This window comes from Charadrius vociferus, unplaced genomic scaffold (assembly GCF_000708025.1).
Source record: "Charadrius vociferus isolate BGI_N301 unplaced genomic scaffold, ASM70802v2 scaffold532, whole genome shotgun sequence".
In the NCBI taxonomy this organism is placed as follows: domain Eukaryota; kingdom Metazoa; phylum Chordata; class Aves; order Charadriiformes; family Charadriidae; genus Charadrius; species Charadrius vociferus.
The window spans coordinates 759,724-773,271 of NW_009647271.1; the positions used below are offsets into that span (position 1 = coordinate 759,724).

General features: G+C 55.7%; 1 protein-coding gene across 1 annotated transcript; it reads left to right on the plus strand.

The window, feature by feature from the left end:
• The first annotated feature begins 7,375 nt into the window (after positions 1-7,375).
• Positions 7,376-12,586, plus strand: LOC104281946 (cytochrome P450 2C5-like). Its single transcript, XM_009880010.1, has 9 exons — positions 7,376-7,552; positions 8,046-8,208; positions 8,569-8,718; positions 9,515-9,675; positions 9,849-10,025; positions 10,130-10,271; positions 10,709-10,896; positions 12,052-12,193; positions 12,393-12,586. The coding sequence occupies exons 1-9, from the start codon at positions 7,376-7,378 to the stop codon at positions 12,584-12,586; spliced, it is 1,494 nt and encodes a 497-aa protein (XP_009878312.1).
• The last annotated feature ends 962 nt before the right edge of the window (positions 12,587-13,548 follow it).

Sequence of the window (13,548 nt, forward strand, 5' to 3'; positions counted from 1 at the left end):
ATTTTTGGATGGGTACCGAGCGATGGCCCCGCTCGGGGCCGTGCCGGTGGCTCCTGCGGAGGGTCCGGCTCCTGCGGAGGGTCCGGCTCCCAGCAGGGATCCCTCCCTGCCTCCCCTGCGGCCAGCGGGGACACGGATGCCAGAGGTTAAATCCCCTGGGAGGGGGGACCTCGCCAACACACAGACATGGCCAGAGCCCCTTGTCCCCAACCCAAAGCCCTACGCGTCGGTCGTACGGGTGCGCGGGGCACACCGAGCCCCGCTCTGCCCTCCCTGGGAGAGGGAAGGAGCACAGAGCCCCGAGCTCAAATCTCAGGACCCGTTACCTATTACAGAAACGCACAAGAAGGTTTTTGCATTTCCAGCCAAAAAGCTCCCAGCGGAGGTGCTCCCAGTCCCCAGGGAGCATGCCGTCCCTTCTGCGGGGACACGGTGCCACTGACGGGTCCCCAGCCCGGCTCCCGCGGCGCATCTCTCCCAGACGTGCTCGTAAGCATCACGCTCAGCCACATCCAGCGCCAAGTGCTATTTTTTTTTTTTTTTCCCCTTTCTTGGAATTAACATATTTTAATGAGGTTTTTAGATGTGGTAAATAGACGCGTGCGCAGAGCAAAGGAACGGCGTGCCCTGGATAAGGACGCGGCGTGTTTGCAAGGTGGCAGAAGAGAAGGGGAGGGATTTTTCTCTCCTCTCCGTAATTATTGCATGAACGGCGAACAGCAGGACGGGAAGGTTTCAGGGCAGTGCAGCCTGTACCTCCACAGCTGTTCTGAGAAATCCCATGTATTTTGCATCTTTTCAACGATTTTCACAACCACTCACTTACGTCCCCGCTGGGATGCCCGTCTCTCTAACTGGGAAGATGGGAGCACGGTGAGGCTCAGCTAATTTCCCATGCGCATGCCACAAGATTCGCTCTCTCCAAACATTTCTGGATGGTACTTGGGCTCCGGGTGTGTTCTCATTGGCAACCCACGAGGCAAAATCCTCCCCAGAAAGCTGCATCATCTTGTTTAAAAATAGAGCCATGTTTACCGAGAACCGGGAGCGGGACCAGTTGCACTGGTCCCATTAGGAGCAAGGGTGCAGGGAGAGCAGCGGGCTCCTTTTCCAGTATGATTCGGAGCACAGAATTGCACCTTTTATCCATAATCCGGACCCGCTACAAGCAGCACAAACCGATCCTCCCTGTCGCAGCCAGCCTTGCCCTCCGGGGAGACGGAGGCAGAGATTAACGCCGTGTAATTAAGCAAGCGGAGGCCGCATGGGAGGCGCCTGGTGCGGCTGTAAATCCGCCACGGCCGCCCCTCGCTCCTCGCGCCCGGCCACGGCCGACACGCATCGGACAGGGGGAGAAGCAAGGGGGGTGGGGGGGGGGAGGAGAAGATTAAAAATTAAAACATAGGAGGAAAGTTTAATCACGTGTTTTTCGGCTCAATCACAAAGACGGTGTTTGAGGCCGTTTCCCATGGTGGTGATGAATTTCCACCCGATGGGGATTCATCCGGTTTATTTGATTTACAGCGTGGCGGCAGGGGCATCCGTGCACCCGCAGAGCGGGACCACGCTCTGCCGGCGCGCGTCTCCGGCCAAATATTAATAGGTATTTGAGCTGTCTTCACGCCTGGCTCTGCTGGGCTGAGTGACCTTCAGGGCATGCTCGCCTTTGATGTGCATCGCTTTGGAGCAGGATTGATCCTGCGGGCACTGCAAACACAGTCCACCTTCGTTTGCCTTCTGTGCAAACTCAGATTAATGGGCAAAATGTCTGTCTCTCTTATTATTATTTTTTTTCCTGGCCACGGAAGGAATCAAAGCGAAGGCTGGCAGTACCTGATTAGCCATCACCCTTTCCGCGGCTCTTCCCAATGCTGTGATCGTGCTCTGCTCTCCTTTGCCACCGCCGTACAGATGACCCACTGTTGTCACTGTATTAAAACTAAACCCACGGTAGACTAGAAGCTGATGATGACGTTTATTGAATGCAAATGGGAATTGCTTCATCTTCCTGCTTGAATTGTACCTTACTACTTGGCAAGATGGGACAGAGGAGCACATGCCTCCCTCTCCCACTCGCAGCAGGACCTGTCCCCCATGTCCCACAGGGCTCCCAGAGCCCTTGGAGATGTTTCATGGGCCTTAAGACCAGAAGAAACGTGCTGGCACTGGAGAAAGCCTCATCCTCCTTATGGGATGAGCAAGCCATGGAAAAACCAGACCAAGCTGTCTGCTTGATTTAACTGCGACGTGGAGATGGACGAAGGAAGAGTCTGATACTCTTCCAGTGCTGAACCCTCAAAGGGTGCAGGATTTGGCCCGTAGGTATTTTAATGCCCAAAGTTCAGTGCCCGTGCTGCCAGGGCCCCCACCAGGAACTAAGACCACAACACGCTGATGCTGTCCATCTCAAACGAGCAGCCACCAGCCGGTGGCTCAGCCGAGGACCGTAGCTGAGACACACAGGTGAGGACCAAGAGCACGAGGATGGCAAGCGGGTGAAGGGGACATGCTCCATGGCTTTGCCTGCCTCACAATGGAGAAAGCCCTGGGACCAAAGAAAACACATTTTTATTATTGAGCCAAATCAAACCATACCCTTCCTACACACCAGAGCCGGTCTGGGTTGGTCAGTGGTGTCAAATTGGAATTTCTTGAGGGATGCCATAGCAAACCCCAGAAACGACCCCCCAGGAGCATGAAAGGGACTCCAGTACCCCTCTGCCATAGAGCTACAACCCTGTGAGAAGAGATAACGACGATGACAAATGACACTCGCCCTATAATTACGGCCAGACTCCATAGCAGCGAGTACTGCTGCATTATTAAGAGCAACCAAAAATACTCCCAGATTAGTCATTCGCTGGCCCGGGTTACGCAGCAGTCGGCCGCCGGGGCTGTCTCACCCCTGTGCTTGCAGGGAGGAAAGGGGGAGAGATTAAAATGGTTTGCAGCTACTTTTATGTATTCTTCGTTTTGCGTGGTCGAGGCCCCGGGGTGAGTGGAGCACCTCCGGAGAGCCCCGGCTTTGGGGGAAATTGCATTCGGATAATATTAATTGCCTTAGTGTAGTGCCACAGCTTACTCTAAGCCAGCAGAGCAGAAGCAATGCACGAGATCAGGGCAACCCGCGGGTGCAGATTTGGTTTGTACCCAAAGCAGGATCTGGGCATCAGCCTTGAAAAATGGCTTCAACGTGAAGGGCGTGAGAAAGAGGTTATGGAGGTACGGTGGGCTCCACAAGGCCCAGGATGAAACCATGCACGGTGTAACAGCTAACCAGCAGAGCTGCCACGAAGGCTGTGTTTGAAAGTCGGGGGACCAGAAGCCTCCAGAGATGTTGTTTGACACCTTCATTAATGACCTAGATGATGGGGCAGGGCGCACCCTCAGCAAGTTCACAGAATCATAGAATCACAGAATGGTTTGGGTTGGAAGGGACCTTGAAGACCATCCAGTCCCACCCCCCTTCTCATCATGGGCAGGGACCCCTCCCACCAGCCCTGGTTGCTCCCAGCACTGTCCAACCTGGCATTGATCACCTCCAGGGATGGGGCAGACACAGCTTCTCGGGGCAACCTGCCTGAGGGGCTCACCACCCACACAGGGAAACATTTCTTCCTCATATCTCATCTAAATCTCCCTTCTTCCAGATTGAAGCTATTCCCCCTCATCCTATCAAACACATCTGGGTGTCGTGTCCCACATTGGGCTCCCCAGTACGAGAGAGACATGGACGTGCTGAAGCAAGTTCAGAAAAGATTGAGGGCCTGGACCATCTCTCCAATGAGGAGAGGCTGAGAGAGCTGGGATGGTTCAGCCTGGAGAGGAGATGGCTCTAGAAGATCTTATCCATGTGGATAAACCCTTGATAGAGAGGAGTAAAGGAGGCAGGGCCAGACTCTCCTCTGAGGTGCCAAGTGACAAGAGGCGATGGGCACAAACTGAAATATAGGAAGTTCTCCTTAAACATAAGAAAATATTATTTCACTGTGAGGGTGGACATGGGAAGAGGTTGCTCAGAGGGGTTGTGGAGTCTCCATCCTTGGAGACATGCAAAGCCCAGCTAGACATGGCCTGGAGCAGCCTCCTCCCGCTGGCCTCGCTGGAACAGGGGGTTGGGGCAGATGAGCTCCAGTGGTGCCTCCAGCCTCAGAGACTCGGTGTTTCTGCGGCTGCGAGTCCCAGCCAGACCTGTGCCGTGGTTCTGCTCCCCATCCTCCTCCCTTGACGTGGGATGTCCTTCCCACGGTGTTCTGATACCGACTGCAGAGAAGCACAAGCTGTGAGACAGGAACAACCGTTATGATTGCCTCCAGCAGATCTTCCTAGATCTAATAACCCAGACAGTTTATTGACTTCTTTATTTAACGGGAGTCATCGTCTCTCGCTTCTGCACTGCCGTGTTTGCCTTGCAGCTTTTCCAAATAGACGTCTACACTGAAAAATACCCGATGAGCATCATTTCTTCTAATTCCTTGAATCTACCCCGCGGATATATCCTGGGGCTGATCCAGCAACATGACAATTTAATTGAGCGATGCTTTTCCCCGTCCCCTTGCAAAGCTGCAGTATGGCAGGCAGGAGCTGAGGTCCATTCTGCTTCCAGGACTGGGCACGGCTGGGACCAGACGATGCGGGGGCCAGAGTGAGCTGGTTTGCTCCTCAATTGTTTTTACATATCACGTCCGCATGAGTTTTGTCCCAAACCATGACTTTGAATTAAAATCCAAAGGACCTGGCAATCTCTAAATGGATTTTTAAATTTTTTTTTAGAAGTCAAAATATTCTCCTTTTTTTTTTGGTCATGTCACATGGGCCCATCCATGTGGGTTTTTGCTGACCCATCCCTACTATTTGAGATTTGGGGGCAGAAAGGTCTCACCGACTGATCCTGAAGGGATCCCAAAGCCTTGCCGCAGCCTGCTTCTCTACAGACCCCTGCTCCCCAAGAGTCCTCCTAAGAGAATCGGTAGAAAGATGGAGAAAGTACCAGTGCTTTCAGGTCCATATGAAGCGGTTTGGCCTCACTTTAGGTCCCAGCCCCCCAAAATGCCGAAGTGGCTGCACCAAAGCCCAACTGTGCTCTTCTCTCCTGAGATTCCTTCAGGCAAAATGGCATTCAGCTGCCAAAAGTTTAGGCGACAAATTCTGTCTCTCCCTTTTTTCCTGCACACTTGACGAGATATACTATTGGGACGCTACATTGCGGCTCTTTTGGTTTAATTTATTCTATAGATTATGAAGGGAAACTTAAAGCAAAGTTTCATCAAGCAGTTTGAGAAGACAAATGCAAAGTTTCATGATCTCTGGGTGTTATTTCTTGCTAAACTGCTTGTCTGGTTACTTGGACTCACGCACTCCTAATGCCCAGGGTGATTTGTTTGTTTTCTTTATTTCATTAATAAAATGGGATAAAATAATGGGGTTTTTTGTTGCATTACAGACATTCAACTTTCAAAAAAACCTGCTGTAGCAATGAACAAGTGTCGCACTCAAACGGTGTCCAGGCAGGCGGCCACGGGCTCTGTCTGAGCTCGCCCGCAGGAGAGGGAATTTTCCATCGGATTTAAACTTTGAAGCTCAAATTAATCCCCACGGCTGTTTCTTTTCCTGTTGTTCGAGCGATTCCTTTGTATTGTTTGGCTGCCATGGAAAAAACGGTGTCAGTCACCGAGAGGCTGTTCACCCCCCTGCCAAAATCCCAGTCCCTACATCACCTCCCCGAGCAAAGTTCTCCACTTGCGGGCGCCCGAGCCAAGAATTGAGAGCAATCCGTGGGAAGAGCAGGGACGGGACAGGGTGGGACGGGGTAAACAAGTGAGTCACGGTGACCTCCTGGCCTCAGCCCCAGTGGGTCTCAGCTATGGGGCTCCTGGCATCACCGTGGGGCTGCCCCTCCAGCTGCCACCACCCTCTGCCCCCAAAGCCCCTTTTGCCGAGCGCGCTTGGGGTGCTGGTGGAGCCCCCTCCAGCCCCTGCCAGTTTGGGGCAGAGGGGAAAAAATTGAAATATTGAAAAGGAGCAGTCGCAGGGCTGTGGAAGGTTCACTGCCAGTTGCTTTTCGGTGATTTAAGAGAGATTTGGTGTAATGAATCACACCGCGGCCGCGGTGAGCATCCCCCGGAGCCTGGCTGGGATGAGCCCAGCAAGCGGCGTTGAGCATCCTCGGCCTGACACCTGCACACCGCCCTGCTACGTGGCCAAAAAAGGCTGCAGGGGCAGAAGTCCTGGCTGTTCCCACCAGCCCTGCCCAAACACAGTCCTGGCTCTGCCGTTCCTCCTGCGGCTGGATGCCGGGGGATGCTCCCTTGCTCTGCTCTGGGTGAGTGTTATAATTCCAGCTCCTCTCGAGGAGCATCACTCAATGCCCTCTGCTGAGGGTCTCCTTCCTCTGCAGAGACCAGCGTGACATCAAAACTCCTCCCTCTTTTCCTCCAGCCCTGTCCTCCAGGAGAAATCGCACCCTTCGCTGGGAACTGGCTTGCGCCCAGCTCGCTCCGCCGAGGGCTGCGAGCGCTCTCCACCAGAGGTGTGGCGGCTGAGCCAGCGCCAGATGTGCTCGCGTGCAGCCAGATGCGCTTCTGTCCAGAGCGAGATGCTCAAAAGCATCGGAGGAACCCTGAGGAGGGCGGAGGAACCCAGGAAAGAGTTAACCCCACTCCTGCAACAACTGCAACACCTTGGGTTGACCTTCCTCCAAAACCCAAGTGGAATCCCAAAATATTTCAGAAAACAATTGTTGTTTTTTTCCCAGGACTGACCCAGTTACCATCAGAAAGGAGTTTGATGGAGAATTGTCAGCCAACCTAAACCCAACAGGTACCTGACCAGCCACGCGTGCCCTCCTCCCGGGTTCCCTCCGTTTACAAGAACATCCCCTCTGAGGTCACTGCACCGGTAAGCGAGGCAGGGACAAAATGATCAACGACCTGACAGTGACACGCAAGGTTTTTCCAGGACGGTGACATCTTCTTCCATCACATGCCACCAAAAGGGAGCACTGAGCAAAAAGTGACTCAGCAACGTGGGGAGGGGAGAGCCCCTCTCCCCCCACCTCCTCCCACCCCCGGCAGGTCTGCGGGGTTTTGCAATGCTTCCGCCGCCCCGTGTCAGCCCTTTGAGATCAGTGTTACAACACGGTGGGGCCAGGTATGCGCTTGACCGGGAGAAACCGGCATTTCCGTGTCACTGACCGCCCGGGGAGAGGCGGGGGGACGCGCCACAGACGACCCCGGGGATGTGGGAAGGGCTGTGCTTATATAGAGCACAAGGAAGGGCAGAGGCAGCAGGTTTCGGCTCCTCTCTGCTCACTGCCGGGTTGTGATTTTCTCCCTGGAGAGGGAATTGCTTGATTTTTTCACTGCTCGGGGGGAGGATGGATGCTGGATCAGCCGGAGTGCTTGTTATCCTCCTTTTCCTCTCCATCCTGTGGTTCCTGGTCTGGAGAATGGACAGAAAGAGAAGCCAGTTGCCTCCGGGACCGGCCCCGTGGCCCATTCTGGGCAACCTATGGCAAAAGGACGTCCTGCCCCTCTACAAGACCTACGAGAAGGTAAGAGAGGAGCTGGCGGTGCCGGACCCTCTCCCAGCCCTGGCAGGGCAGCAGGAGAGAAAGTGGGAATGTCCCACGTCAAAATAAAGTGGGAGTTGTGCAAGTGACTCTTTTCCCACATTTCTTTTCCCTTTTTCCTTCCCTCGTGTCTTGCTCTGCCAGAATTTCCTAAACGCCTTCTACTGGGAGCATGATCATTACTGTTCTTGAAGTGTTTCTCCTCCTGTAAGGGACCTGTGGTGCTGCGGCACTGCCGCCATCCAGAGCTGCATCCTGGAGATGATGCTTTGAAATCCCAAAGCAGCAGCGGGATCAGACCCCCCCGGGGCCAGGGCTGGGGTGGAATGGGGCGAGGATGGTGGCTTCCAGGGAGGTGCCTCTCCTCCCTGCCCGTGCGTTTGCCGGTGTTGTGACCACGAGACCTAAATTAAAATGAAAGGAATAGCTGGGGTGCAGGACCTTCATTCACCACAGCTCTCCTGTCCTCCCCCAGCTCAGCAGCGCGTATGGCCCCATCTTCACCGTCTGGCTGGGGCTGAAGCCGGTGGTGGTGCTCTGTGGGTACGAGGTGGTGAAGGATGCTCTGCTGGGCCACTCCGAGGAGTTTGGAGGGCGACCTGAAATACCTCTTCTGGTGCAGCTGTCGAAAGACTACGGTAGGCATGCGGATTTCTTCTAGACACTATTGGTCTCTGGGTGAGCAGAAAGTCCCCCACTGCAGCTGGCCATGCTGGTCTAGTGAAGGACTCAACACCCAAGACCTCAAACACCCATTTCCCACCTTGCAAGTCCCTCCAACTGTTGTCCCAGGACAGTATTAATCCCAGTTAGCCAGTTCCAGCTTTGTTCTGAGTTTCTGTAGGGATCCTCAGCCTTTCAAGGGTGCTGTGCCCACACCAGCGTCGTTCCCTGGCTGATTGTCCTACTGCTCCTCAGCTGGGCTCAACACAGGGACCCTGTTCCTGGGGAGGAGCGGAGGGGCGGGCAGATGAGTGATCTCCACCGCCTCCCTCCAGGTTTTGTCTCCAACAATGAGAAGAAGTGGCGGGAGCTGCGGAGGTTCACGCTCAGCACCCTGCGGGACTTCGGGATGGGGAAGAGCTCCATGTCACAGCGGGTGCAGCAGGAGGCCCAGCACCTGGTGGAGCTGCTGGCAAAACTCAAAGGTGACGTGAGCCCTGTCCACCCCGGCCCCTGTGGCAGATGGAGGACACACAGCAGCCTCACGGGACACGAGTGGTCCCCAAAGCTGTTTGCAATGGCTGGTGTGGATGATCCTTGCGGAGAGAGGGCTCCGACCCAGCCCCATCCCACCCAGAGAGAGCTGCAGGGCTGTGACACAGTCGTGGCTTTAAGGCCAGGGTGGGAGATCCTGTTCCTGAACTGGTGCACGTGGTGGGTGACCACCGAGGAACATTTCATGCCCAAAGAACAGAAAATAGGAAACTCAAGCGCATGGCATTGAGAAGGCAAGAAAAACATAGTACTGTGATGACACAGAGGTTATGAGGGTGATGTCCTCCTCTCTGACAAAACTGAGCTGCTGCCAGTGCCACCGCCTCTTCTGGGGCTTCCTGAATGTAAGAGGAGATGGAGGCTCGGTCGTACGCTGGCTCCTCTGCCCCTGATGTGCGGTACTGGCATGGGGTCGGTCACTGCAGGGAGATGCTCTGCAGCCCCCCAGATGCCCAGGGCACATCAGCAGCAGCCCAAAGCACCTGGAGATGCCTCTGCTTCCCTCAATCCCAACCTCTGGGGAGGGGTTTAGGAGCAGGGAGGCAGATGTCGGCGCCCACAGCGCAGGAGGGCTCTTCGCTCTGGCTGTTAGACCCGGCAGATTCAACCAGGGCTCAGAGTTCAAAGGACAGGGGCTCGAAGGGGGAGGAAGGGCGTTTTCTGTCTCAAAGCAGATAAATAACTGTTTTCTTTCTGATGTCTTTCTCGCCTCTTCTGCGGCTGCAGGAGATGCCTTTGAGCCAATGACAATGTTCAGACACGCAGTTGCCAACGTGATCTGCTCCGTTGTCTTCGGGAGCCGTTACAGCTACAGCGACACGGCCTTTCTGGAGCTGCTGAACGTGATCGGGAATTACATCAGCTTCTTCCTCTCCCCCATCGCCATGGTAGGTGTCCTTGCTGTGCTCAGCAGCCTCATGTCTGACATGCTCGGGTGGTCAAGGGATGCTCCTTGGCTTTGGGTAACCCCTTGGCTTTGATGGGACAGCATGGCTTCAAGGGAAGGAGCGGGAGGTTTCACCCAGGCACCTGAGCCCTTCTATGCCTCCTCCATCTGCAGGTCTACAACACCTTCCCCAACATCATGCACCACCTCCCGGGGCCACACAGGAAAGTCCTGGCTGAGTGTGAGAAGCTGAAGGACTACATCCGAGAAAGAGTAGAGCTTCACAAGCTGACACTGGATCCCAGCTGCCCCCGGGACTACATCGACTGTTTCCTTATGAAAGCAGAGAAGGTAGAGGTGGTGGGAAGCGGGGCGAGAGCTGCCCTCCAGACCTGGCTGCAGCCTGGAAAGTCACCCAGATGGTACTGAATCCCCTCCCTACCGTGTCCTTGCAGGAGAAGAGCAGCCCGGAGAACATGTACAGCAACGAAGACTTGGTCATGTCGGTATTCAACCTCTTTGGTGCTGGGACAGTGACTACTAGCAACTCCCTGGTCTTCTCCCTCTTGATCTTGGCAAAATACCCCCATATTCAAGGTAAGGGCAGCAGAGTGTGACTGTTCCCTGTGCCTGAGGAGGTCACGGTGCAGCAAAGGCGCAGACAGAGAGTCCTAGCCCCGAAATGTCCTGGTTGGGGGGAGACAAAATCATCCTGCATGGGTCACGCCAGGGTGAGAGCCATCAGACAGAGATACACACAGGCCAGAGGATCCGGGTACCCGCTGCCTTTTCTCCATCCCTGCCTGTGCAGATGGCCCTGGACCGGCCTATGAAGGATGATTTGGACCTGCCTGATTCGGGCAGGTATGCAGACAGAGATCCTATTTCTGGTCTCTCCGAGGGGTTATGCCGGGTTGCTCCCTCTCTACTAGATCATCCTTTGGCTCTAGGACAGGCGCCCAGGGAGGCCAGGAAGAAATTATGGGGGGTTCTGCACAGCAAGCACTGCAGCTCCATACCTGCCTTTTCCCCAGCCAAGGTCCAGGAGGAGATCGACGCGGTGGTGGGCACCGACCGTGCTCCCAGCACGGAGGACAAGCTGAGGATGCCGTACACCAACGCGGTAATCCATGAGATGCAGCGCTACCACAAGACCCGCATCGAGAACTTCCCGCGGATGACGACACAGGACGTGGTGTTCAGAGGCCACACCATCCCCAAGGTAGACGTCGTGGCCCTGGAGTCTCCATGTCCCCGAGGGGAGGAGGGGCTCGAATGAGATTCGCCTTTGCCCCTGGACTGTTTGCTCACTCCTGAAGGTCCTGGGTCTTTCCCAATCCTCGTGGGGGGAGATGGTGATAACCTTTTAGCAGAGGAGGGTCCAGCAAAGTGCTACAAAGATGATGAGGGGACTGGAGCATCTTTCTGATGTGGAAAGGCTGAGGGACTTGGGGCTGTTCAGCCTGGAGAAGAGAAGACTGAGGGGGGATCTCATCAATGCTTATCAATCCTTAAAGGGAGGGTGCCAGGGGGATGGGAACAGTCTGTTTCCAGTGGTGCCCAGTGACAGGACAAGAGGGAATGGGCACAAACGTGACCATAGGAAGTTCCATCTCCACCTGAGGAGGGCCTTCTCTGCTGTGAGGGTGGCAGAGCAGTGGCACAGGCTGCCCAGAGAGGTGGGGGAGTCTCCCCCTCTGGAGCCATCCCAAACCCGCCTGGACGCCGTCCTGTGCCCCTGCTGGGGGGGCCCCTGCTCTGGCAGGGGGTGGCACTGGGGGAGCTCCAGAGGGACCTTCCCACCCTCACCAGTCTGGGATGCTGGGATTCTGTGAGTAGAGGGACGCGGATGCTGCTGCCAGTTCTGCCCACACCCTCGTGTCCCTTGCCTGTCCTGGAGAACTCCTCTTTCCACCCAGGAGATGTGCAGGGCTGTTGGGGCTGAGAGCCCGCGCTCGCCCTGGCATGTGGCCGAGCCAGTCCCCATCTCCTTGGCAGAGCCAGGGACGGCCACCAGCCCCGCGTTTGACTACAAGCGTTTAGTATGGCACCCACCTTGAAGGAACACTTCCCTCCTTTGGACTTTGAGCAGTGAGAGGGGTTTTAATGCAAATCAATGGGAATAACTCAATAATTTCTGTCTCGTGAGCTGCACAGAGACCGGCAGGACCATGGGGACAGTGGAGCCCCATGTTAGTCATCTCTGCCTGGCACAGAGCCATCACTCCGGGCTGCATCCCCGGCATCTGGGTGGGCATTGTGGTGTGCACCCGGCCTCCGCCCATACCCCCCAAGATGTTCCTCACGCTCATCCACCTCAGTAGAGCCCTATGGCACGGTGCTGATGTCCCTCCCCTGCCCCGTCCCTCTCCCACAGGGCACAGTTGTTATTCCGGTATTTTCTTCCGTGCATACGGATCCAACCCAGTGGGACAACCCCAAAGAAGTCGACCCGCACCACTTCTTGGATGAGAAGGGCGAGTTCAGGAAGCGCGAAGCCTTCATGGCTTTCTCAGCAGGTCAGTGCTCGATCCCCATACGCCACCTCTGCCAGCGCCCTGCCCGCACCGGCTCCGCTCCTGGGACCGCCGCCACGAATATCGCCTGGCGCCAAAGCTATACCCTTATCTCTTGCTATCCTTTTATGCTCTTTTATCCCCCCAAACTCTGGATGAAGCCATCAGCCCCGTGCTCACCCTCCCCTTTCTGTGTCCCCAGGGAAGCGCATGTGCCCCGGAGAGGCGCTGGCCCGCATCGAGCTCTTCCTTTTCCTCACCACCCTGCTGCAGAGCTTCACCTTCCAGCTCGCCGTCGAGTACGAGGAGACGGATTTGTTCTCCCTATGGCTCGAGATAGAGAGGAGGGCGATACCGGGCAAGTTCTTCGCTATTCGGCGCCCGGTGGCCTCTTAAGCGGAGAGGAGCAGGGAGGAGGAAGAGGTCTTCCAGGTGCCTTCACTTCTTCTGGAATGTGAGCAAGCCATGCCACCGGCAGTGCTACAGCAGCATCCATCAAAGCGGGAGGGCTGCTTTGAGTTTCTCCTCGGAGAGCTGCCAGGCATCTCTGCCACCAGCTCTGTGGGCATCCTGGCTCCCAACCCTTCCCCTCCGCGTTCCCAGAGGAAGACAGCACTGGTTTTCCTCCCTACATATCTACCTGCCTGCGGTTCCCCAGCTCAGCTGGGCGCTCCCTCATTTTGGTGCTTCTGAAATAAAAAAAAACATCACAACTGTTCATAAGAACACCTGCAGTGCCTCGTGACGTAAGGGCGGTGATGCTCAGGCTTCCCTGCCCTTCAGAGGCAGCGTGTGAGCCAGCCACAACAGCCAAGGTGACAAGCTACTGCAGGGTGAGAGAGTTGGGGGGGTTCAGCCTGGAGAAGAGAAGGCCAAAAAGGGGAGACCTCAGAGCCCCTTCCAGTGCCTAAAGGGGCTCCAGCAGAGCTGGGGAGGGACTTTTTACAAGGGCATGGAGGGATGGGATGAGGGGGAATGGCTTCAAACTGGAAGAGGGGAGATTTAGATGAGATATGAGGAAGAAATGTTTCCCTGTGCGGGCGGTGATCCCCTGGGGCAGGTTGCCCCGAGAAGCTGTGGCTGCCCCATCCCTGGAGGGGTTCAAGGCCAGGTTGGACGGGGCTTGGAGCAACCTGGGCTGGTGGGAGGTGTCCCTGCCCAGGGCAGGGGGTGGCACTGGATGGTCTTCAAGGTCCCTTCCAACCCAAACCATTCTGTGGTTCTATAAAGCACCTCATACTTCTGCTTCCCTGCTTTGCCCCCTCTCTCTGTACCCTGCAGCATCACACAAAGTCGGCGGCGCTGCGAAACGTGCTCACTCCCATCCCCGCATCCCACTGCAGAGGGATGAAACCCTC

Bases quoted from the DNA above. Each gene is read 5' to 3' on its own strand.
- LOC104281946 (XM_009880010.1), top strand. From the start codon at position 7,376: ATGGATGCTGGATCAGCCGGAGTGCTTGTTATCCTCCTTTTCCTCTCC. The intron at 9,676-9,848 runs GTAGGTGTCCTT...CTCCATCTGCAG, and splicing joins TCCTCTCCCCCATCGCCATG to GTCTACAACACCTTCCCCAA. The intron at 12,194-12,392 runs GTCAGTGCTCGA...CTGTGTCCCCAG, and splicing joins CTTCATGGCTTTCTCAGCAG to GGAAGCGCATGTGCCCCGGA.